The 22,508-nt window shown below is 44.9% G+C and overlaps 1 protein-coding gene across 1 annotated transcript in view; it reads right to left on the bottom strand.

Moving 5' to 3' along the window:
• The window catches only part of LOC308192714 (gamma-aminobutyric acid receptor subunit rho-2), a 33,074-nt gene that overhangs the window by 9,242 nt on the left and 1,324 nt on the right, over window positions 1-22,508 (bottom strand). Inside the window, exons 2-5 of the mRNA XM_080586611.1 lie at window positions 16,676-16,782; window positions 6,738-6,805; window positions 3,236-3,459; window positions 1,036-1,118 (exon numbers count right to left, since the gene is read on the bottom strand). Of these exons, the coding sequence (XP_080442737.1) occupies window positions 1,036-1,118; window positions 3,236-3,459; window positions 6,738-6,805; window positions 16,676-16,782 (482 nt within the window). The remainder of the gene's footprint in view (window positions 1-1,035; window positions 1,119-3,235; window positions 3,460-6,737; window positions 6,806-16,675; window positions 16,783-22,508) is intronic.

The following is a 22,508-nucleotide window of genomic DNA, read 5'->3' as shown; positions in this document are numbered from 1 at the left end:
TTGAAGCAAAAATCTAGAAATGTTTGAAGACCGTAAGTGAAAAACTTAAGGAGTTATTTGACACGTTCGGTGGCAGGAATGGGGAATGACGGGGTTGTCAGGATGGCTGGGTGCTGGAGCACAAGTTGTAGGAGGATGCCACAAAATCCAAAGCTGCATCAAGGGATTTTTTCCGAGCAAGTAAAAGGCAACTTTCTCATGATGAGGGCAGTCAAACATTTGAATGTGTAGCACAGAGAGGTTGTGGAACCCCGATTACTTTGCAGATGTTTAAAACCCAACTAGACACAGCTCTCAGAAAGCCACTCTAAAGTTCTCCCTGCTTTGACCACCATGTTGGACTAGCTGGTTTCATTATCAACCTAAAACTCTTCTCCAGTGTAAATTACCCTGTAATTCTGTGATTCTGTTGTTGCTAAAGGAAAATTTCAGTTAAATGGCTGAGAAGACCTCAAAACATTTAGACATTAGTCTTGGCACACCCTGGAGAAAGTTTACAGAACAACCATGAAAATTTTACTGTTCAAATCACTTTCTCCACAGAAAACTCCTTCCCAAAGAAGCTGACCCCAAGCCACAGAGTTTGCAGGATCACAATTATCATACATTAGCCATATTGCAGATGAAATTTAGAGAAAATCAATGATCATTATATTCTGCTTTATGCTGTGACACTTGAAGGCACCAGCTTCCAGTCAGAGGCAATGAACAGAACACAACTTCTCCTCCCAAATTTCTCATCAGCAAGCTGTTGAGAACCAGTATATGTTGAACACTTCTATTGACATTTTTGTGTGTGTGTGTGTTTTTTTGAAAGTGCCATCTACCAAAATTCATACAAGAATGCTTTCCTTGAAAATTCCCCTGTCTTGCAGCATGAGGCCCAGGCCAATACAAGTTAATATGAATACTATCGGTGACTTTGGTGAAGTTTTTTTTCAGGCTTTAAAATAGACTGTATTCTGAAACGTGTCTGGCTTATGTGAGTGCAGCAGCTCTGGAGCACGCCTAGCTAGAAACACAGGTACAACGTACAGCTTTCCAGCTCCAGAGAACACGTCTGAGAGTCCAGGGGGAAGCGGCTGAAGTCCATGTTGCACATTGCTGTCACTGTGATCCTAGAAGGCAAAAATGAGAAAGGTTGTTTTCTATGAGGAGAAATGAAGGAAGAATGTTAACACACACAGGCAATTTTACATCTTTAAAGCCAGCAAAAATCCACACGAAAATGCCTAGCAACTCTTCAAGTACAAGGGAGATAGATTATATGCAGAAACTCCAGTGGAAACTGTAATTTCAATACCTGTCAAGGAACTAAAGCACAATCTTGGACGTTACAGTAATACTAATGTCAATACAGATATTTCCACCATATTTTATATCCAACTATTTCCCTAGAAGGCAACAACAAAAGAATAATTTCACCATTTACATTTAAGATCCCCTTATGTCCAGTTTGCTTAAGGGTTTCCTCATTTTCTCTTTGATCACTCTCCTCCATAGTCACACCAACAACAACCCAAACCTGAGGAACATGGCCAACCTCATTGCAGGCCAAAAAATTCATCCGGTATAGATATTATTAAGGCAAAAATGGTTTATTTCTGTCCTCAGACCGATTCTTTATATCTGTGTGGTGTATTTCTGTGGCAGGGGGTGTAAGATGGGTGCAGCTCTATTTCAAGGCATGAGATTTGCCTCTGTTAAGTTCACATCTTAGTTAAAGAGCTGCAACAATCACAGCTCCAGTTTTTAAATCTGAGTCCACTTGTGCATGACTTTGTGTAACAAGTTTTTCAGTGGGTTGGTGAACTTGCTCTAGTGGACAGTTTTGCAGAGGAGCTCCGAGCTTAGTAGGGGCAAATCAGCTGTGAGTCATCGTTTCAGAAGCTGGCTTATTTTGGCTGTGACCATTTTCTAGATTCATTGCAGATGTCTATAAACAACTGTTCTTCTGTTCAAGGGTCTGTGCTCCAAAGCCTAATCTTCCCTATGTTCTCATCACCCTTGAAAACCACATGCTGTTCCTTTTAACTATGAACTACAGCAGAGTTTTGCCATATGAGCCAAACGTAAAAACTTCTGTGTGGTACCTTTGTCCTTATCTGGTTCTAATAAAATGGACAACATCTTAGTTGAGTTGTGAGCAGTCAGACCTTTCATGCAATAAATGGCTTCCAAAGAGGGAAAGTGTTCCTAGATGTTTGGACAAGGTGGGATTTTGTAGCTCAGGAGGACTGGGCAAAATGGAGTGTCCTTATAGTGCATCTCTCTTTCTTACGCTTGTTTCTTTGTGGTTTTAATAATTTGTCAAGGGTTTTTCAAATAAATTAGAATTGTATTTGGAATATGGATCCAGTGAACTTTAGGGCACGCAGGCTTGGTGGGATATTGTCCTAATTAGGAAGCTATCATACACTATGCTTATTCTTTCAAAAGAAATAGCCCCCTGAATCAAATAAATAAATAAATAAATAAATAAAAACACTTTCATAGCTTTTGAGAAATATTTTACCATAAAGTGAGTAAGTTCCAGACAGGTCCTAGAAAGGAAATCCTTGTGCCATGAAACATTAACAGGTCACTGCACATTGAGGACAATTTTCCTGTCCTGGGGAAATGTGCTTTTGTCTGGGTTCTTTAGTTTTTCTCCGCTGGCAGTGTATTTTTCTTTGCATCTTTTTTTTCAGATGAAGGAAATGTAATCAGCTGGGCTGTGCCTCAAGAGTCTTCCAGCCAACAAATCTACCAGAAAATTGGGGACTCCAGTGTGTCTTTAATGCTGCTGCTTCACCTTCAGTAAACTTAAACCTTTACATCGACATAAAAACTCACAAAAAACAAACAAACAAACAAAAAAAAACTTTTTCCAGACAAACAGGAAGCACAATAGGATAATTATAGAGGTCACCATCTGGTACATCAGCAGCTTCCAGTTTAATCACACACTGACCCCAGGACGAACATCCCTGCTTGCCTAAGCCTTCCTCTGACTGCACAGACTTAGGGGAATGCTTCCCTCGGGGAGATTATCCTGTTACTGCCCACAGCGTGGTTTCTCGCAGCATCCTGCAAAGCATCTGGTACTGGAGATGCTGGAAACGGGGCTCTGCATCAGCTGTGGGAGCAGCAGAGTCAGCAGCAGCAGTCTTGGTGGTCGCCACAGCCACATCAGGAGCAAAACTGACAGCAAAGACCCGGGGAGTGTCCAGGAACCACAGGGCCGTGCCCTTACCTCATGCTGTAGAGGACGTGCCCATCGGGGAAGACTCGCAGCATGATGTTGTCCGTGGTCGTGTCGTGAATGAAGGACCTTTTGGAGTGCACGAAGAAGACATCCGGGACCCAGATCTTCTTCACCAGCCTGCCGTCGAAGGTCATGCTCTTGTTGGTGGTGCTGGGAAATGAGAGGCGCTCATCCTTCCAGTAGTGCCTCAGGTACAGGGTCATGGTGAAGTCCTTCAGGAAAGAGGGAGAGAACCAGAAAGAGGGCTGTCAGTGCTGCTTTTCACATCTAAAACACACCGGAAAGGAAACTCACTCCCACCAGGCAGATGAAATCCATCCCCTCTGGACTTATGTTTATTTTCTGGAGCAGTGCTCATTGTGAATAGATAGTCCTGACAAAATAATTTCAGCCAAAACAAGACATAAAGCCAGTGCACTGTAGCAGTCCTAAAGGAGACACAAACAAGCCCCAAGAGAAGCACTGCCCTGCTGGAAGGATTCTTCAATCCCCGCAAAATTATCTTCAAGGACTATGGCCCTGCGAGTATGTTGGAGAGGAAAACCTTTCGCAATAAGCTTAATGGTCAGGCTAAATGCTATGTAACTCATCCCTGAAAGAACTGAATTGTTGCAAACAGCAGCCGAGCGGGGGAACTGTTTTCCCCACCAAACAAGCGTATAAATAAAGCTCTCTGTTAAGCTCATCGAGGAGGCAGGAGCTGCAGCCACATGAAGGAAAACATCTGTTTGTTGATCCCAACCTGGCAGCTGCTGCTTTCAGAGCTGCATCTACTCCTTTATGCCGAGAGATCAAATACACTTTTTTCTTTATATTCCCAGTTAAGCAAGTGGTTACGGGAGCTGTAGCTGTCAGTCCTGGGCAAGCAGCAGCCCAGGCTCAGATCTCTTCCTAACCACTCAGCAAATGCATTTTAAAACCACCACCACCTCCTCCTTTTGCTGACGACAAGCCACCATTTAACCCAACTTTCCATTTCAGAGGGCTTCTCTGGCAACAGTCTCACACTGCCTATGGGTTTTTCAGGAATATATCAAATATATCAATATATACACATTTGCAAAGCTGGCAGACACCCCAGCTTCCTCTCTGACCACAGTGGAGACCCACCAGAGGGTCACTTCTGCTCGCCCACATGCACATCCCCACCACAGCAGACTGGGATATTTGGTGGGATATTTTCCTACTCAGGAAAATAGCATTCTCCATCTCTGCTTCCCGAAGGGATACTGCCAGCTCCCATTCCCTACCAGACACTGGCCACCTTCCCCTTCCAACCACAGTCCCAAAAAAACCATTTCCAAACATCTCCAGCAACTGCTGCTCCCAGCAGGGCTTTGTTAGGACTGAGGACTTTGACTGGAGGAGTCAGCCTCGGGGGCTGGGGGACGAAAGCTCATCAGCTTGGCCAGAGCTGGGAAGATGGACAGCAAGGAAGAGGCACGACTGATGATTTCATAGGAGTCCATGCCATTTACACAAGAAGGATAAAAGGGGTAAGCCCCTGGCTGTGATATGGACGGACAGAGGGACGCAGTGCCTTGGGGGCCTCCAACCGATGGGTGTTTTCTTGCAGCATGAGTCAAACAAAGCTGCTTGCAGTCACTGGCAGCTTGTTCCCTTCTGACCAGCACGCATGCTAGGTACAAACTGAAACAAGGGGGTTATTTCACAGCCCATGAGTAGGAAAGTCCCTTAGGAAACAGGTTTTGTAGAGAACCAAGAGAACGATAAATACCTGCTGGAGGTACAGTGAGCATCCAGTGAGCCTTGCATTTGGCAGCACATTTTGTGTTTGTGCCATGCTCTGGGCAGCCTTGAGAGCATCCCCCACTATCACATATCACTGGTCCATCGGTGCTGGATGGACCAGTACCATTTTTATGACCACATGCTTTAACCAGCCGTGGCTGCTTTCTTGCACTGTCTTGCAGGTGCAGCAGGTTGTAGATGATGATACTTCAGTCTGGTTGCTTCTTGGCACCAAAGCTGCGGTAGGCAAAGGCTGCCTGACCAAGGCCAACCAATTTCTAGGACAACTAACCTTCAGAGGGCTTCAGACAAGCCCTGCCTACAGTGTGGAGATGGGGAGAGCAGCCTGGTGCAGACACAGCCAGCCCAAATCCCTGCCCATGCGGACAGCTTGCTGTCCTCTCCGCAAACACCCACGCACCTGCTGGGACAGACCGCTGGAAAAAACAAACTAAGGTAACCCAGGCTGACCTTGCAAGGCATCCTTCCACCCCAAATGCAAATCAGCAACTGCTGTGGAAAGTGCTTGTCCTGCGCTGGGAAAATGGGATGCAGAGTTATTGTAGACAGCTAAGGGAAAGAGAGCTGACCTCACAACTTTCTGACGGGCAAGATTTCTGCTGAAATCAGACGCTCCTAAGAGAAAACACTGAAAGCTATTTGCTTGCACTACATAGGTCTCTGTGCTGCTGTGACATTATCCTGATACATTAATGCTCCAAATCTTGCAACAGCCTTTTCCCGTGCTTGCAGCTCCCTCCCACATGCTTCATTGCGTGCATCCCCCAAACTCTCTCTTTCAATAGCCAGGCAGGCAAGCCCCGTTCTTGTGATGAAGATGTAACTGCATTGCAATAGCAACCTAAAGCTCTTCCTTGAGGTCATCATATTTTGCCTGGACACCTCCAGATAGGGCGCCCAAGAACGAGGAGGAAACAGCAGGAGGAGGAAAGAACCAAGAACCTTCCTCTTCTCCTCTATGTTCCCCTTCCCACTTCCCTTTCAGTCTTTTTATTCCACTTCCTATATCCAAATCCAACCAAACAAAATGAAAATGCTTGCTCCTTTCACTAAAAACACCTTGAAACCTGTTGAGGGTTAAACTGCCTATATCGCTTCCTTTTTTTAAGTAATAAAAACCAAAGATACTGAATCGCAGCTGAACTCGGTACAAATTTCTTGAACAGGGACGGTGACTGAAGAGTTATTCCCCCACACCAAATTCCAGTTGGCAGAAGTGGTTCAAGCTCCCCACTGACAGTTCCCAGCCATGTGTCCCAGCAAGGTTACTCCTAGTGATGAAGACGCAGAGGCAGCTCATTACCATCTATGATACCAATTTATTTTTCTAATGCACCTCCTCGAATCATGCATTTGAAGCAAATGAACACAAAGGTTCCCTAAGGAAGAAAGCTCTTGCAAATAGCATGGCTTACATGAACTTGACCATATACTTTCAAATATTCATGTGCAGCTGTTTAATTTTTTAGTTGTGATAGAGTCTTCATAACACTGATTATTCTCCTATTTACAGTCCCTTTTTCCTTTGTAGTTTTAATCTTTATCTGAAGGTACAGAGATAAGCCTTTAATCACCATCTGGTTTTAGCAAGTCTCTTCGTATTTGCCAAACACCGCCATCACTTTCATGTGACCAATAATCTGAAACCCGTTGAATTTCAGGTGGGAGGGACTTTTTGTGGCTAGGAATAATCGAGCCTTAAAAGAGGATTACGTACCATGTCAACCTCAGAAATACTGTCCAAACTTTCAACTTGCACATCCACCCCAACAGGAATTGCAGGGCCTGTAGGAGAATAAGATTTATATATGTAAATAACTATTCTTTTACATCATCTGCATTTAATTAGCACTACAAGGTAGCGTGCAAAACATTTCTGAGCTTATGGTATACTTTCCTGCCCATGATTATTGAAGAGGGGGCCAGGGAGAAAAGTCAGTGAATAACAGCAGTGTGAGGTCCTTGTGAAATGCTCAGTTCCCTTCCCCTTAGCATGCACTCTGTCCAGCTTGGATAAAATATCTGCATTTGTTTTTAAAAGCTGAGCCATCTCATTATAAATTTTACATCTTTACACAAGCAAATTTAGCCCCAAGAACAGGGAGCTGAGAGGGAAAAGGTGCAAGCAATGAGATCTTCCCTGTGGGTTTCTCATTTCTTAACAACACATGCCACATTAATCTCTCAAGGGCCCATCACCATTTTCATTCTTATGACCCACTGAAGGTGTTAAGAGTTTTTCGCAGCTGTTCTAAAATTAGCAACCAGAGAATTCACAAAAAGTAAATGAGCAGAAAGCAGCCCAAAATAAATGGAAAATCCTCTGCTCCTAGAAACCTTGCATCAAAATTTCACTGTAGACTGCTGCAGCTCTGCAGACACGTGTGGGACTTGCCCAGCAGAAACGAGGCATCTAAGAACTATGGTGGCCTTCATGAAGGTTTGCAAGGATTTTTAGGACTTAAATGTTGAGCCTGGTCAGAAGCTATATGGTAAGTAAGAGGGACCACAGTCCTCTTCTGGTTCTAGATCAGTATTTGCCCTGAGACTCGCATAGCAGAGCCTGCTGCATGCATTTAGCTACAGCAGCATCTTCCTCAAGACCATTTCCATGCTCTGTATGTACACAATACACCTAAAGGCAGCTGAAGAACTGCTGTGCTGAGAAGACAGTGGACTCTTGCAAGCTGCCATCCATTTTGCTCCTGTATCTGCAGCTGTGCACACAGGTGCCTGCGCATCTCCTGGGCTTTTGAGCAGAGCCTTACGTTCTCCTCTGCTGGAGGAGAAGGGAGTGCCAGCCTGGATTCAGGAGGGAAAGGGAAAAAGCAAAGCCCATGAGACAAGGTGATTACTCCTGCTGTCCCTGATGCAGACTTTGCTGGGGCTTTGATAAGCCAGCCTCACCAAATTACAGCAGAGCATGCCGACGGTGACACCATCCCCCTTCCACACACGCAGCTCACACGTTATATATGCATGGTCCATTGGCACTGGGCTGGGTACAGGCAGACTGAAGAAAGCCCTGTGGAGCAGGATCAGGCTCCTCAGCACCACCAATCCCAATTTAAGTGGCTGCTGCCCCTGGCAGTGAAGCTGAAACACGGTCAGCCCAGCACTTTCAGATGACTCCTAAATGCTTACAAATGCCTGCATGTCACAGTCAGACACACTGCTGTGCACTTCGTGCTTAAAAACATGCCAGCAAACATTTGTTTTCTCCTATTCACATCTTGGTGGCATTTCTTCAAGCAGAAGAGGGTTTGCAAGAAACATTTACTTTTCACAGTCCGAGTGACAATTCAGGCTGGTCAAATCTGAGCAGCTGATGAGGATAAATTCCAGCTAATCAGCACTGGTGTGTTTCTCTGGAACCCAGAGACTTCTCTGGGATTTTTCGCTCCAACACGACAAGCCCATCTTGCTCCCTTTCCCAGCTCCATTTTAGTTGCTTATACACAAGGAATCACTGGAGGCCGAGGAAATTGTCTCCCTGTTGGTATTCGGTTCTCTTTCTCCCACATAATCCCTGAAACTGGGAAAACCCACAAAGCCCCTGCCTGCATCAGGTGCTGAAACGCAGACGTGGTGTCACAACTGCTTCCAGCAGCAGGGCTGAGAAGTGCTGACGTTTTTCCTCTTTTACACAAGGCTTCAGTCTACGAGTGCTCATTTAACAGGTAGGAACAGGTCCCCAGATTACACCAGTGACAGCTTTCAGAGGAGGGTGAAGTCACACAGAGTGTGGCTGAGCTCACCAGCCCACAGAAAATTAACCCATCCAAAACCAACATCATCAGCAACAAGTGGACTATTTTCTTCTGAATCAGTGACTTGAGTCAGCTCTGGGAAAGACCTGCCAGGTGCCCAAGCTAGCCACTGGGGCCAGAGGAGACAAGCATGGGGGAAGATGAGGGTCAACAAGCCTTCTGTCTGGTGGCACTGGCTCAGCTCCTTATGAGCCAGTCCATGCCTGCTAGGCCAGGAAATGTGCCCAATTCCTACCAATCTGGCCACAGGACATGAGGGCTCATCAGCCATTGGGTTCCTTCTCAGTCTGTCATAACTCATCAGAGAGAGGCAAATCCACGGCAAAATCAGAGATCTTTTCCTTGGCACCCTTGTCACAAGTCCTCCTGACTTGCTCCTTGCCTTGGGAGGAGAAATGTCTTAGGTCCCCTGTAGCTGTGTCATTCCCAGCGTGCCATCCCGCAGACAATGACCAGCACCTGACCCTTCTGCCACACCATAAATTTGTCATCTCCTGGTGTGGCCGGAGATAGCAGTGGCTTCATTAAGTGGAAATACTGTGCCAATAGCTCTGTCCTCTTCAGTCGAGTAGTTGTGGAGGAAGATAAGCCTTAACAAGCAATTGAGTTCTTTGAGTGCTGTTTTTAAGGAGCCAGTTTATTACTTCTGGTCCTTTCAGTTCACCTAAGAAGTGACGTTACATCTCACTACAAACCCTGCCTATCTTACACCCCACAGCTTCCAGACTGCAAGAGGCACTTTCTGCGTGTGGATGCTTAATTTAGCCTTCTTTCAGGAAATTGCCAGCCATCCAAAGTCTATTTACTGCTGCAATTTCCACGCTTGACTGAGCGCTAATCATAGACTTAAAAACAGAAAGAACACCAACAACAGAAGAACCCTGCCACGTTGGTATTTACTTGTCCCTCTCTTCTATTCCTTCCCTATCTGCACTTGAAGATAAAACACCATGTCCATGTTCAGAAGAGACAATTCTCTTTTTTCATGTTCCTGCAACAAATGCTCAGCTCAGCTCCTAGATAAGCAGCAGGTACCTCATTGCAAGAGAAAAGTCCAAGGTTCAGCCTGAAGCTGCCATGACAATTTATTATTTACAGTTTGTTAAAATGAAGTGAAGCCAGTGTACAGTTGAACAGCCTGGAAAGCCTTGGAAAGAAGAGACTTGAGGCTGGGTTAGGTGTGTTGTACATCAGTGAAAGTGGTTTTACTTTTTTCTTCCCTGCAATTAACTATGAATTTGATGGATGATAAAACAGGGAGTAGAACAGAGATGGAAAAATTGTTTGAACTCTGTGCTCAAACATGAAATCCTTAACCCAGTACAAAGATGACTCTGTAGAACTTACTGATCGGTGGAAATGTTTACTCTGCCTTTCTTTAGCACACTCCTACTACAAGCAGCAGGAGAAACCATTGGTTTTCCCTTCTCCCTACTCCTCTTTCAACACGTGGGGCCAAAGTGATGAGAAAGCACAGAAACAGGAAGAAGGGGGTGCTGAGACTCTGAGACCCCATGGAGGAGGCTGTAACAAGAGGCTGGGCTGGGCAGAGTGAAGGACAATTCACCAAGTCCCTTCACCAGGTGATGGCTATAACTGATAATGATGATTAATGCAAATGACGATTGATGCTAACTGCTGTCAGTGTTACTGCAAGGGTGAGAGGAGGAAGATGGTGCTTGGGGAGTGAAAGCAAGCAGGCGGCACAAACCATCAGAGGATGCACTGTGCAAAAGGAGCGGCGTGCAGCACAAGCTAACTTGTGTAGGCAGAGAGGGGGGAGTGAGAGACAGAACATCAGGCACGCGAGGGATGTGCACTTCTCTTACTGGTACTCTGGAGGCATCCCTGCAACTCCCCCCAGTTCAGCCCACAGAGGAGATGATTCATAAAGTTTGCACTTGCTCAGGTTGTACGGTGTCTGCAAACTAAACTGTTTGACCACATGGGCTCCAGGTTCTTCCCCAAATTCCTCACCAAAAGGATGCCATAAAGGATGACTAAACTGACAAAATCTCTTTATTGGAAGGGAGCAGAGGATGAGGAAGGTGTGAATGGGAAGGGAAAAGAATAGCTGAGATTGCACCTGGCACACTGAGCAGGTATACAGAGGACAAGTAACTTGGATTATAGCACCAGAAGGAAAAAAGTCTTCACCAGCTAGTGTTTACTTGTCATACACAATATTTTGTCTTTTTTTTTTTTTTTTTCTTCAGAGAGAGGAAAGACAAAGGGATCAGCTTGGAGATCGCAAGCAGGAAAAGACCTGGACAGTGTGACACTGGAAGAATCTCAAAGCTCAGGTTCCTGTCTAGCACAAGTGCTGCTGGGCAGGAAGCTAAATGGATCCATTGCAAAAGTGGTGGATTTAGCTGAAAAGAGAAAGCAAGGCTGCTTTGCTCAAAGCTCAGCAAAGTTTGCAGAGCATGTTGAAGGGTCTCTGAGAAGCGTCTGCCAAATTAATGGAGTTATTCAAATTAAACATGAGTTCAAGTATTTATAGATCAAGGTCTAGGGATAAATTGTATAACCTTGACATTTCTTCCAGAAAAAGCACACATATCAACATCAGTCATCTCCATCACTGTCCACAGCAATATCTTGCATAACACAAATCCTAATTCAGCAGGACTGATACAGCCAGAAAGAAGAAGAACAAAAAAAAAAAAGTCAGGCTCTTACTTACAATACAGAAATGAACCCATCTATCCATCTATAAAGTATTCCCCTTGCATCTCAAACACAGCACAGTGGCAGCTTCTAAGCAACCTCAAGACACTCATGCAAGTCATCAGCAAATTTGACAATATTAACATCAAAAATTGAAAATTAGACATCATCTTTTTGAAGAAGATATTTACATTTGCCCGTTGAGAGGGGATTTAAGTGACCTGCAGCACAAATTGAGGCTGATGAGAGCACTTAGCATTTACTTGTGATATGTCTTCTCCTGTGAAGACAGGCTGAGGGAGCTGGGGTTGTTCAGCCTGGAGAAGAGAAGGCTCCGGGGAGGCCTCATAGGGGCCTTCCAGTACCTACAGGGGGCCTCCAGGAAAGCTGGGGAGGGACTCCGTCAGGGAGTGGAGTGATAGGGCAAGGGGGAATGGCTTTTAACTAAAAAAAAGGTAGGTTTAGATTAGACATTGAGAAGAAATACTTCACTCAGAGGGTGGTGAGGCCCTGGCACAGGCTGCCCAGAGAAGCTGTGGGTGCCCCATCCCTGGAGGTGTTCAAGGCCAGGCTGGATGGGGCTTTGGGCAGCCTGGTCTGGTGGGAGGTGTCCCTGCCCATGGCAGGGGGCTGGAATTAGATGTCTGTAAGGTTTCTTCCGACCCAAACCATTCTGTGATTCTATGATATGACAGAGCACCATTACACCCCATCACTGTAGATGTACACCTTCAAAAACTGCCCCAGTAACATCTTATTTCTCTAAATTCCCTCATGACAGTGTCTTTGCCTCATGCCAAACTTGGGTATTAGAAGGACACTGAGGAGCCAGCCTGTCAAGGCATTTGTGGCTTTAAAGGCCTTTATTTCTTTGCCACGCTCACAACCTGATATCCTGAGGACCAGTGGTGAGAGCACTCCCTCATTTCTCTTCCCTCTGCAGAAAGGTGCTGCGTTTTGTGACCTACTTTCAGCAAAAGCCACTAAACGTTCAGCTTAGGTGCTGTCTGTAGCAAAGATCCAATACAGAAGACCTTTACAGAAGACTCCCTTTGCACCTGCATTCAGCGGTCAGATGAGGAGAACGGCCAACCCAAAGCTCAGACACAACAAGCCACCATTTTGGATGGATTCTGACACCAAGATGACTTTGTGGCTTGATTCACCTTGCAAAAACTCCCATTTGAATGCCAAACTCTGTCCCGGGTTACACAGAACATCCAGTCTGGGGCTAACCTCTCGAGGGAGCACAGAAAGTTTCCACAAGTCCCGTTGAGGAACAACTTCAGAAGGTGTCTAATGTCAAAGCCTGTCACATCCCAGCGTCTCAGCCCCTAAAACCACCCACTGAGGAGCAGGAAGAAAGCTGCAAAGGGCCAGTCAGTTCCCCACACAGCAGAAGCAGGCACTGGCCACAAACATGATGTTTATTTTTTTTTTAACGCTGTTAAAAAAAATGTTTTTGGAAGATTGGGGGAAACGTGCCAACCACCGTGAAAAATGCCTGGAGACAGTTTTCCCCTCTTGTTATGAGACTAAAGCTTTGTGACATCTCTTTCATTTATCTCTTTGGCAGTGTTTTCAAAGGCTTGGTGTGTTTCTCTGAGACGGTCTCTCCATCCCCTCCTCTATCTGTGAAGGACTGAGGCAGACTTAGGCCCCGAGATAAAAATATCTACATGTGAAACAAGCGGGTTTGAGACTTTTTTCTGCTGCCAGGGATTTTGCAAATGCCTGAAGTCTTGTAAATGTTCCTAAGAGATCCACAGGCTGTAAAAGTCTTCAGGGTTCCTGCGTGTTTGTGTATACATAACACACGTGTGTGTGTATTATGTCTGGGGCCTTCATGCACCCAGCAGCTGCCACATGGCTCGCCGATGGCCTGTCACTGAGGGAGAGGTGAGTTTTATTCCAGCCCTATTGTGTCAGTGTTCGTGACACAAACCCCAAGTGAACGGATGATGCTTCATTCATCCCACCCTTCATCCGTCCTGATGGAAATACTGCCCGCAGAGGGCAGCGAGGACAGGCCGATGGTAGGCTATCAGGCTACGAAGAAATGTGATAAAAGTACAGCACGGGGCTGCTCCTAGGCAAAGAAGATACAGCTATTTTAAGTATCATCTAAAGCTGCTTATTCACAAGCTCCCTGTAAAATATGAGATGTCATAGATGAAATGCTTAAAATGGATGTTCAAGGAAGGCAGCAAAACAAACATTTACATAATCTTTAAATATTAATATTTGTAAATAATACCTGAACATCTGCTAGCTCGTACAAGGTCACTGACATGGAGATAACTCCCCAAGGGTCAAACCACACACAGTCTATTTTAGGCTACGGAGACTACTTTGAGCACCAGCAAAGCAAAAATCTTTGTCATTTACCACTGTACCCAATGGCCTGCCTCTAATGGGCTGAGAGCAGGCGGGACAGCGGTGCTCACTGGGCTGTTAACAACACAACTTACACAACGCTCGCCTGCTCGCTTGCTCTTCACAAAAGGTACTCGTTCTTGAAAAGACTTTTGCTTTCCTCTAATGCTTTTCTTCTGTTTCATCTCGCACAGCCTGGTCACAGCTGTGTTGGGCTGGCTGCTTGCTGGCTGCCCTCTGCAGACCAGCAAGAGTCACCGTGGGCATGATAATGCAGCTACAGGCTCCATCCCCTTTTTAAAGCTCAGTCATGAAGTTGTAGGCTGATCCACCAAAAATTTTGGAGGCTAACAGCAGTACATTATTTCACCAAGCTTCAGAACCACCACATTTACAGTACTGGAAATTTTTGATGGTCTAACATCACTCACAATTTCCTTATGATGTTATTTGTTTGTTTTTTCCAGTTGAGCTGCTTTTTCCCACTTGGAACTTAACATCACAGCCCCAGTGCAGCTCCACTGGGACGGACTCTCCGTTAGGCCATGGTGCCTGAGCTGCCCTCAGAGAGCAGAAGATGTCTCAGGGCAGTGGCCAGTTGCAGTCACACGTGTCCCACGGGCTCTTCTACACCACTGCTGCGGTACAAAGGCCTTCTTTCCACGTGCAGGTCAGACTACTTCAGTTTGAGTGGCATTACTGCAGCAAAAAACTGAAGGAACTCACAGTGCATAGCAAAACACCCCGTGTTAATGTCTGCTTGGTGTCAGCTGAGCACAGAGATAATCCTCATGGGCTCCGTGACACTGAAAAACAGTAAAAATGTGGTATTTGCAGAAGTACTGTGCAGTGATGACACTGGACATGAAAACCTACACCATCAGCACAGCAGAACAAAACCCCTCATCTTCCCCTAGGGTCCCAGCATGGCTGAGGTTGGAAGGAACCTCTGGGGGTCATCTTGAACATGCCCCTGCTCCAGCAGGGACACCCAGATCAGGCTGCCCAGGACCACGTCCAGGTGGCTGTTGAAGGTCTCCAAGGAGGGGGCTCCAACACCTCTATGGGTAACCTGTGCCAGTGCTCCGACTCCTGCGCAGTAAAGAAGGGCTTCCTCGTGTTTAAATGCTGGCTCCTGGGTTCTAGTTCGTGCCCATTGCCTCTTGTTTGGCCACTAGGCGTCACTGAGATGAGCCTGGCCCCATCTTCTTTGCACCCCCCCCCCCTTCAGGTATTTCTATACATTGATGAGATCCCCCCTGAGCCTCCTCTTCCTCAGGCTGAACTGTCCGAGCTATCAACGTTTTCTCATTGAAGGAGGTGTTCCAGTCCCTTCATCACTGGGATGCTCACAGCATCCCAATCTCTAATGATTTGGGTTTCTAACGTTTTTGAGGCATGTGCTTTGAAGCTCTTCTCTGCTGTCTGGACCACTAGAAATATTTTCTCTATATATATTTTTGTGTCTTTGTTTACCAGTGCATGGTTCTGTCCACCCAGCACCTACAACTGCATACAACCTGGCTGGAGAGGAAATACCACCACTGAGCCATGATCTCTCTTTCCCTAACCAGCTGGTGGAGAGACCCACCTTAAGCAGCACGTGCAGCCACCTCTAAAGGAGCTGGGATGCCCAGTGCCTCCAGAGCCAGCTCCCAGACCTTAGCCCAGAGGTGGATTTGCATGTCTGGGTTTGTCACCAAACCTCCCAGGGGAGATTTCCCTATATTATACCCCGAGAACAATTTAAGGCAAACTTCTACTTGGGAAATAGCAGATCGAGTTTACTACTGGTTATTTAGAGCCACCTCCAATGGGCAGACTGGAATGCCACTTGCTAGTAAAGTACAGAGAAAAAAAAAAAGAGAAATCTGCTGATGATGGATTTTGAACTCTGGAGTTTGGAGAAACACAAACTGTGAGCATGGGGACAGCGCTGTGCTGTCAGATCAGCACATCAGCTCTATGGGATGGCAAGCATCTCTTCTCCAGCACAAACAGGCAGGTCAGAGAAGCTCTGTTCTAAACACCAGGCGGATAATACAAATTCCTGTGGGACCAGCTGGACAGGGGAACATTGTGCTTCCTTTGAGAAGGCTGATGACAAAGGACGCAGTATCAGCCATTCAGCAAAAGCTTTAGAAAGCTGTCCTTAGCTCTGGAGAGGCTTGGTTATTGATCTAATCAGAAAAGGAGGCCAAGAAGGATTTTCTTGCTGGTGTATTACCACATCTTTCATTCAAGTACATTTTCTGGCACTCTCCTACATCTGCAGTAGCGACCTCCTACATCTGCGTAGTGACCCTAGAAAGATCAGGAGAGCACGTTCCAGTAGCTGGATACAACACAAGACAGAAGCAAAGGTGATGGAGGCCTCCCTACTGACCTTGTGGCTGCTCTTGTGGAGTCTGAGACAAGATTTTATCTGGACAAAAATACTTCATTTTTTCCTAGCAATGTGACCCACCTAACGAGCTCGTTACTGCAATTCAGCCAAGACAACTGAGAAGCTCATTGTGACTTCACAACTACAAGTGGACATTAAAACCTGCAGCTTGGTTATCTTCCCAAAAGAGAGAAATACCTTTTAGGAAGACTCCGGGGAACACCAGCAAAAGGAGCTTGCAATAGCAGCAGGAAGGAGTGCAGCTGCATGGAGCACAGAAGGCGATGGGGAGGGGGTGAGGCCCCTCTGAACCACCTGGAGGTATCTCCTGAAACCACCCACATCCTCCCCATTCACACGGTGTAAGGGAGAGCCATCTGGTCACAGGCATTATTATTATTATTATTTTTAATAATTGAGCATGAAATTAACAGCAATGCTTTTTTTTCTCACCTCCAAAAGCCGGCCGCATGGTGAAGTCATGGTCATCGACCCTGAGAAGCTGCTCCGTCTTTCCTTTCCGAGTTTTGGTCACGTCGTGGTTCTTCTTATAGATGTGGCTGCAAGAGAGAGCAGTGGCTGATTTCCCCCTGGCAGGTTTCACGGTCCCTGCTAAGGCTGTCAGCAGGAGGTGCAGCTTCGTGGGAGCAGCCCCAGGGAGGGAAGCACCGCTGTGACTTGGATAGGTACCAGTGCTACAGTACCATGAGAAAGCTGATTTTTTGGTCGGGGTCACACAGTGCCATACGTTATTCTGGGGCTATCTGCCCCATGAGTATCGGCTGCTGGTGCAGACACAGAGCTTTTTCTTTTGGCTTTAAACAGTGACAAAATCACCCATTTCCCTCCGTGGCAGCAGGAAAATAGAGTTTTTATGTAAAGAAGTCAGCAAGATACGCTTCATTTTTCTGAATATTTGGGGGGAGGTGTAAAATAATCGACTTTTTATTTGAAGATCAGAGATTATATGAGGACAATAGAATAAGGATGAAAGCAAGCGCCTGATAAAAGCCACTGAAGTGGCAGAAGTGGGCAAGTAAGCAGCAGGCAGATGCTGTTGCACTTTCAGAAAACCCCTCTCAGCAGCCGTGGCCGTGCCCCAGTGGTGCAGGAAGGAGGGCTTGAACCATTAAATTCCTCAACCCCATTGCTTGGGGGCATAAGATCTGACACAGCTGTAAATATTGACACAATTAGCCACGTGTCAGCCACTTACTGAAAGTGGCTTTTATTTATTAAAAACAATAAATAAAAAGAACTATATACAAAGGGGTTAAGATGCATTCACCTGTGTGGGAGGAATATTACTGTCTGATAAGGAACAAACATCTTGGAGGAAAAAATGAAGGGACTACTCTAACAGGTACAAAAAGTGAGAGTAAATTAGGATTTCAATCTTGATCAAAAATTCAGACCTTACAAAACAATCTCCACTCTTATAAACATGGCTGTGGGAAGCCTGTGCATGTGCTCAGGAGTCATTAAAATACAAATCATGATGCATTTTTTGGAAAACCCAGGGCTGCTGACAAAGCACTCCACCCTGCTGCTCCTGCAAGTTGTCATCGATGAACGATCGTACCGTGTCTGCTCAACTTTAACCACCGTGGAAAGACGCCATAGTGGTGAGACACTGCCCAGTGCAACCTCTCCATCCAAAGAGTGAAAAATAAACAACAGGAACAAAGCAATAAACACTCTGATAAAACTTTGGACCACATGCTGTACAAAAAACGCTGACAGCATCGTAAGGCCATCGTGTAAATCGATGGCACAGCCTCCCAGAAGCACCAGGCTCCCATCAACCCATTTAAAACCATCAAAGGGCACACAGGAGTAGCAAAGAAAACTCTGTGGGCAGAGGGGCTGGGGACCCGGGCAATGTTTTAGGGAGAACGCGGAGATATTCAGGAGCTTCTTGAGAAAGGGGTTGTGTTTAACAGCCACCACACAATCACCAGGTCCTGCCCATCCCTGCACTGTACCTCTCGGATGATTCAAAATTTACAGATGTAGAGGTCTGTCATTTAATTACGAATCCATTTAAACCTTTTACAAAGATTTTTAATAGAGTAAATCCAGTGCTCACTGTCTTTAACATATCTGATTATAGGTTTGCCAGGGTTTCTTTCTGCTTTCTTTATATGCTTTCTGTAGTCTATGACTGTTCATTTAAAGCCACCCACCTTCTTTGCACTTTTTTTCCCAGGCTTTTCATATATAATTTTATTGCTTGTTTACATTTCACTCACATGGGATGAGCTCAATAAAATTGCCTTTGCAAGTTCTTGTTCTTGTTTATAGGAAAGAGAAGGGGACAGGCTTCTCATTAAGTTTCTGTGAAAGATTCTCCATTATTGCCCTACGTTTATTTACATTTTCCTTTCTAACCACTTTTGCCCATAATTGTTCCCAACTGTGTAAGGTAGATCCTCTCCATGTTGCCAGACACACCAACCCAAATTAAATTTTGATGGCACAAGACGCATCACACACAACAGCTTAGCAGGATTCAAGCAAGAGCTGGGCACCCATGCGGACATTCGGGACTTTTCAGAATAAGATAAAGAGCTTAAAAAAAGTGGAAACAGTCTTTGTGTTGCAGGGCATAAGGCAACCACTTAAAGTGGAGAGGCTGAATGTAAATTTAAGAAGCAAATTTAAGTGCTGGTGTGGCACAAGCGCCTGCACCAGGGCTTCGGAGGGATCTGCACCTCCCTCTGTGGAATTTAACGTTGACTTTTGCCACAATGAGATGGTAGCTCGTGGTCACAGTGTGCTGGTTCCTCTTATCCTATTTCCTACTGGGATTTGGAAAACTATCTTACGGTTTCAGTGATTATTATTTTTTTAAATAAAAATAAAGCTGAAGGCTTAATTTACTTTGTGTAGGAGCTGCAGCAACCCAGCACCAGGAGAGGCACAATACCTCCTGTTTTTCTAACTCACACACATACGGCTGCTGCGAAGTTCTCCTGGAAGACGGAAAGGGAAGTACAGTGGAAGTTTATGTCTGCCATAACAACAGACTCACCCCTCGATTAGCACCCCACATTTACTCGCTCCATTATGCTGCACGCCCCACGTAGATGTGCACGGTCCCATGCCCAACACGTCAGCAGCTTAGGACTCTGCATTTTTGCTTGGCAATAGGAAGAACGTTTTTTTAACCATAAATAAATAATAATAATAAACCTGTTTTATCACTGTTCATGTTTTTAGTTTATTAAAGGTGATTACACAATACTATCCATTCTGGTTTGTTCTCCACAACAATAAATCAAGATTTTTTTGGAGTCTCCTGCTCTGGAGATATTCAAGGCCTGTCTGGATGCCTACCCGGGCAGCCTGCTCTAGGAAACCTGTTTTGGCAGGGGGGTTGGACCTGATGATCTCTTGAGGTCCCTTCCAACCCTTACGATTCTGTGATTAAAAAAAAAATTAAAAAAAAAAAAAAAGTGTACCCGCAATCCTTCACTCCTTGCCTCCTCCTAATCCATTCAGCCCAAACCCAAGCCCAAATCCATTCAGCAGAGGGTGAAAGTCACAAGGACATTTCACGCAGACTTGCTCCCTTGCAAGGCTGAAAACGCTCAGCCTTTTATTTTGGCTATTTCGGGGCAGGGCTATCCAATCTGCCTGCCTCTCCCCGTGCCCCTTGCCAGTTAAGGTGTCATCTTTGGCTCATGGAAACAAAAAAATATCACACGCCTTCCTCCTTGTGACATCAGTGCAAGTTGCCCCTGTGTCAGCAGAAGCTGAAGCAAACCAGCATGTTTAATTGCAAAGCTGCAGCACTGCGATAATGCTCATTTTTCCAGTGCCGAAAGGCTGCTTGGGTGGCGAGCACTGCACAGGGCCAAAGGGTGCAGCTACGGGGACCCACCAGCAGCCTCTTGGCATGATCAGCACACCGCTTGTCTCGGGGGGCTGCTGCTTGGAGCAAGCTTTGTGCCGCCGTGCCCTGGTGGTCGTCTTCTGCTTCTGGGCCCCAGCCTAAGGCTGGTGGTGTAGCGTGCCCAGAAAATTTAATGAAATACTCCAAATCGCTAACTGCTTCCAAAAATCTTGGTAGGAGGTCTTTAGCTAACAGAAGTTGAAAGCAACTTCTGGCTCAAACACAGCCTTTCTGCTGGCTGAAACGTGAGGCAGGGGTGCAGGAGTAAGGGAAAGGAGAGCAGCTGCTCCTTGAGGAAGCATTACCAATTCAGCACGCTCAATGAGGTCCCCTTCCCACAGGAAAAAAAAAAAAAAACACATCACAGAATTTAACATCAAGCAAAAGAAGAGATTAAGATGCACAGGCAACTGTTAAGTTGGCATTTCTTAATTTGTGTTCCAAACTTCACAGCCATAACTCTGCCACAGCGTGTTCCTCTCCTGCGGAGGCGCAGGCTCAACAACTTCTCCGTACGCACTAAAGAGACACCCAGAGCCGGACGGAGCAGCGAAGCCAAGCACTCAAAGATCCCTGGCAAGAACCTCTACAAAGTGTTCAAGCAGTGAAGGGTAGGTCTGCACTCATGCAGCTCAAGCAAGATTCTCAAAACAATATAAAAAGCCTCAAAGCAGGTTGATGTATCACCTTAAAAGGCACAAAATACCAAACTTCTCAAACACAGAGTCCCAAACCTGTGAATAAATCTTCTTGGCTAAGTCACTAGTGTAAAATAGATCTACTATATTCCTTACGGTAAGCCATCGAGAGAAATACAAAGCAGAAGATGTGATGCAGTTATTAAATAAGGATGCTGTTCTCATTTCTCTTACACGATTAGAAAACCAGCATGGGAACAGGTTGTTATTTGCTTTTACTAGAACAGGCCACTGTTCATTGCTGACTTAGACACTATTTATTATATGAAACTGGAAATTTAAGGTATGTATGTCACTGCTCCATACACTTGTTTTGGTAGTATTACAAAATTCTCTGTATTTAAAATGTCATTCACATTTGCCACTTCCAAATATTTGATTTTATATACTTCTAAATAAGTACATTGTTTGCACAGGAAATGTAAATATATGTATCAGGCATATAGTTCTCCTTAGGTTTTACCTGGCTGGAAAACTGATCGTTAAAATCATCTCACAGGAAACGAAATATTATCAGTCATTCCTTACAGTAAATTCATCTATATAAATAAATTTAGCAGCACTTTGAACTCCACTCTATTACAGCTTCCCAAAAACAATGGGACCGTAGAAATTGTACATTACTTTGCTGTATTTAAATAAAGTAAAAAATACTCAAATAAATTATTATGCCAGAGAATAGTGTTGCTTCTGGATAAAGTCACGTTTAAAAGGATACACACTATTTTGTTACTTCAAAGTAGATGATCTCTACCATATGTGAATGGTTTGAAAGAAAACGCTCATCTTGATTTCCCCATATTTCACAGAAATAGAAAAAAAAAAATCAGAGTTAAATAAAAGATTTCATCCAATAATTGAGATTCTGTTAAAATCATTGGCAAAACTTCAGACAGCTTTCAGGTTTCAGGATCAGGCCCTAGTTGTTTCAGCTTAATAACATTTATGTCACTAAAAGCATATATACTACTGTATTTTTCAAAAAGCTGTATAAATCTAAGAACACATTAGGGACTCTCTGCTTTCAGTTGTATCACAACATTTCTTTGCAATGTGTGCAAGTAACAACACTCCCTCTAAAATAAAAAAGTTCAGTGTAATGCAGAAAAAAAAAAAAACACACCAAAATAAATAAAAAGATGAAGCTTTATGGCCATAGAGAAGCCATTTAATAAGGATTAACCCAATTTTATTTTTGAGCCCTTAGAACAATGAACAGTCTTGTAAGATATAATTGCCCCTGGATGACATAACCACAAAAAAGGATAACATCCTTTGGGCTGTCTGGCAGGTTTGGAAGATTATCTTTTCTAATGTAAACCTCTGGTCAAATCTCAGCAACGTTAAATCTAATAAAGTTTGCCAAGACCTTTAACTCTTTCTTGTGCATTTGCTTGATTTTGAAATATACATTTTTTTAATTTCCACGCAATTTTTCAAAATACATTTAGAATTACTGCTGGGTAATCTTGTGTGTGTTATTAATGCCGTGCATGCTAAACAACACCTCAAGTCGTTAGGTGACAGCACAAGTGAACATGAGCAGCGCAGGCAGTCCAACAGACAGCAAACAGCCTCCTCTGGAAACACTTGCAGTGGTCGGATGCTGAAGAACAGGCGGATTTGAACATCTCTTGTTCATTGTTCATGTTCAGCATCCCTGAATTCTCTCTGCAGCTGGGCTATTCAC

Source organism: Anser brachyrhynchus, assembly GCF_964034855.1.
Source record: "Anser brachyrhynchus genome assembly, chromosome: 3".
Taxonomy (NCBI): domain Eukaryota; kingdom Metazoa; phylum Chordata; class Aves; order Anseriformes; family Anatidae; genus Anser; species Anser brachyrhynchus.
Note: the sequence above shows the minus strand (reverse complement) of the source record. Positions and strands in the feature narration are given on the sequence as shown.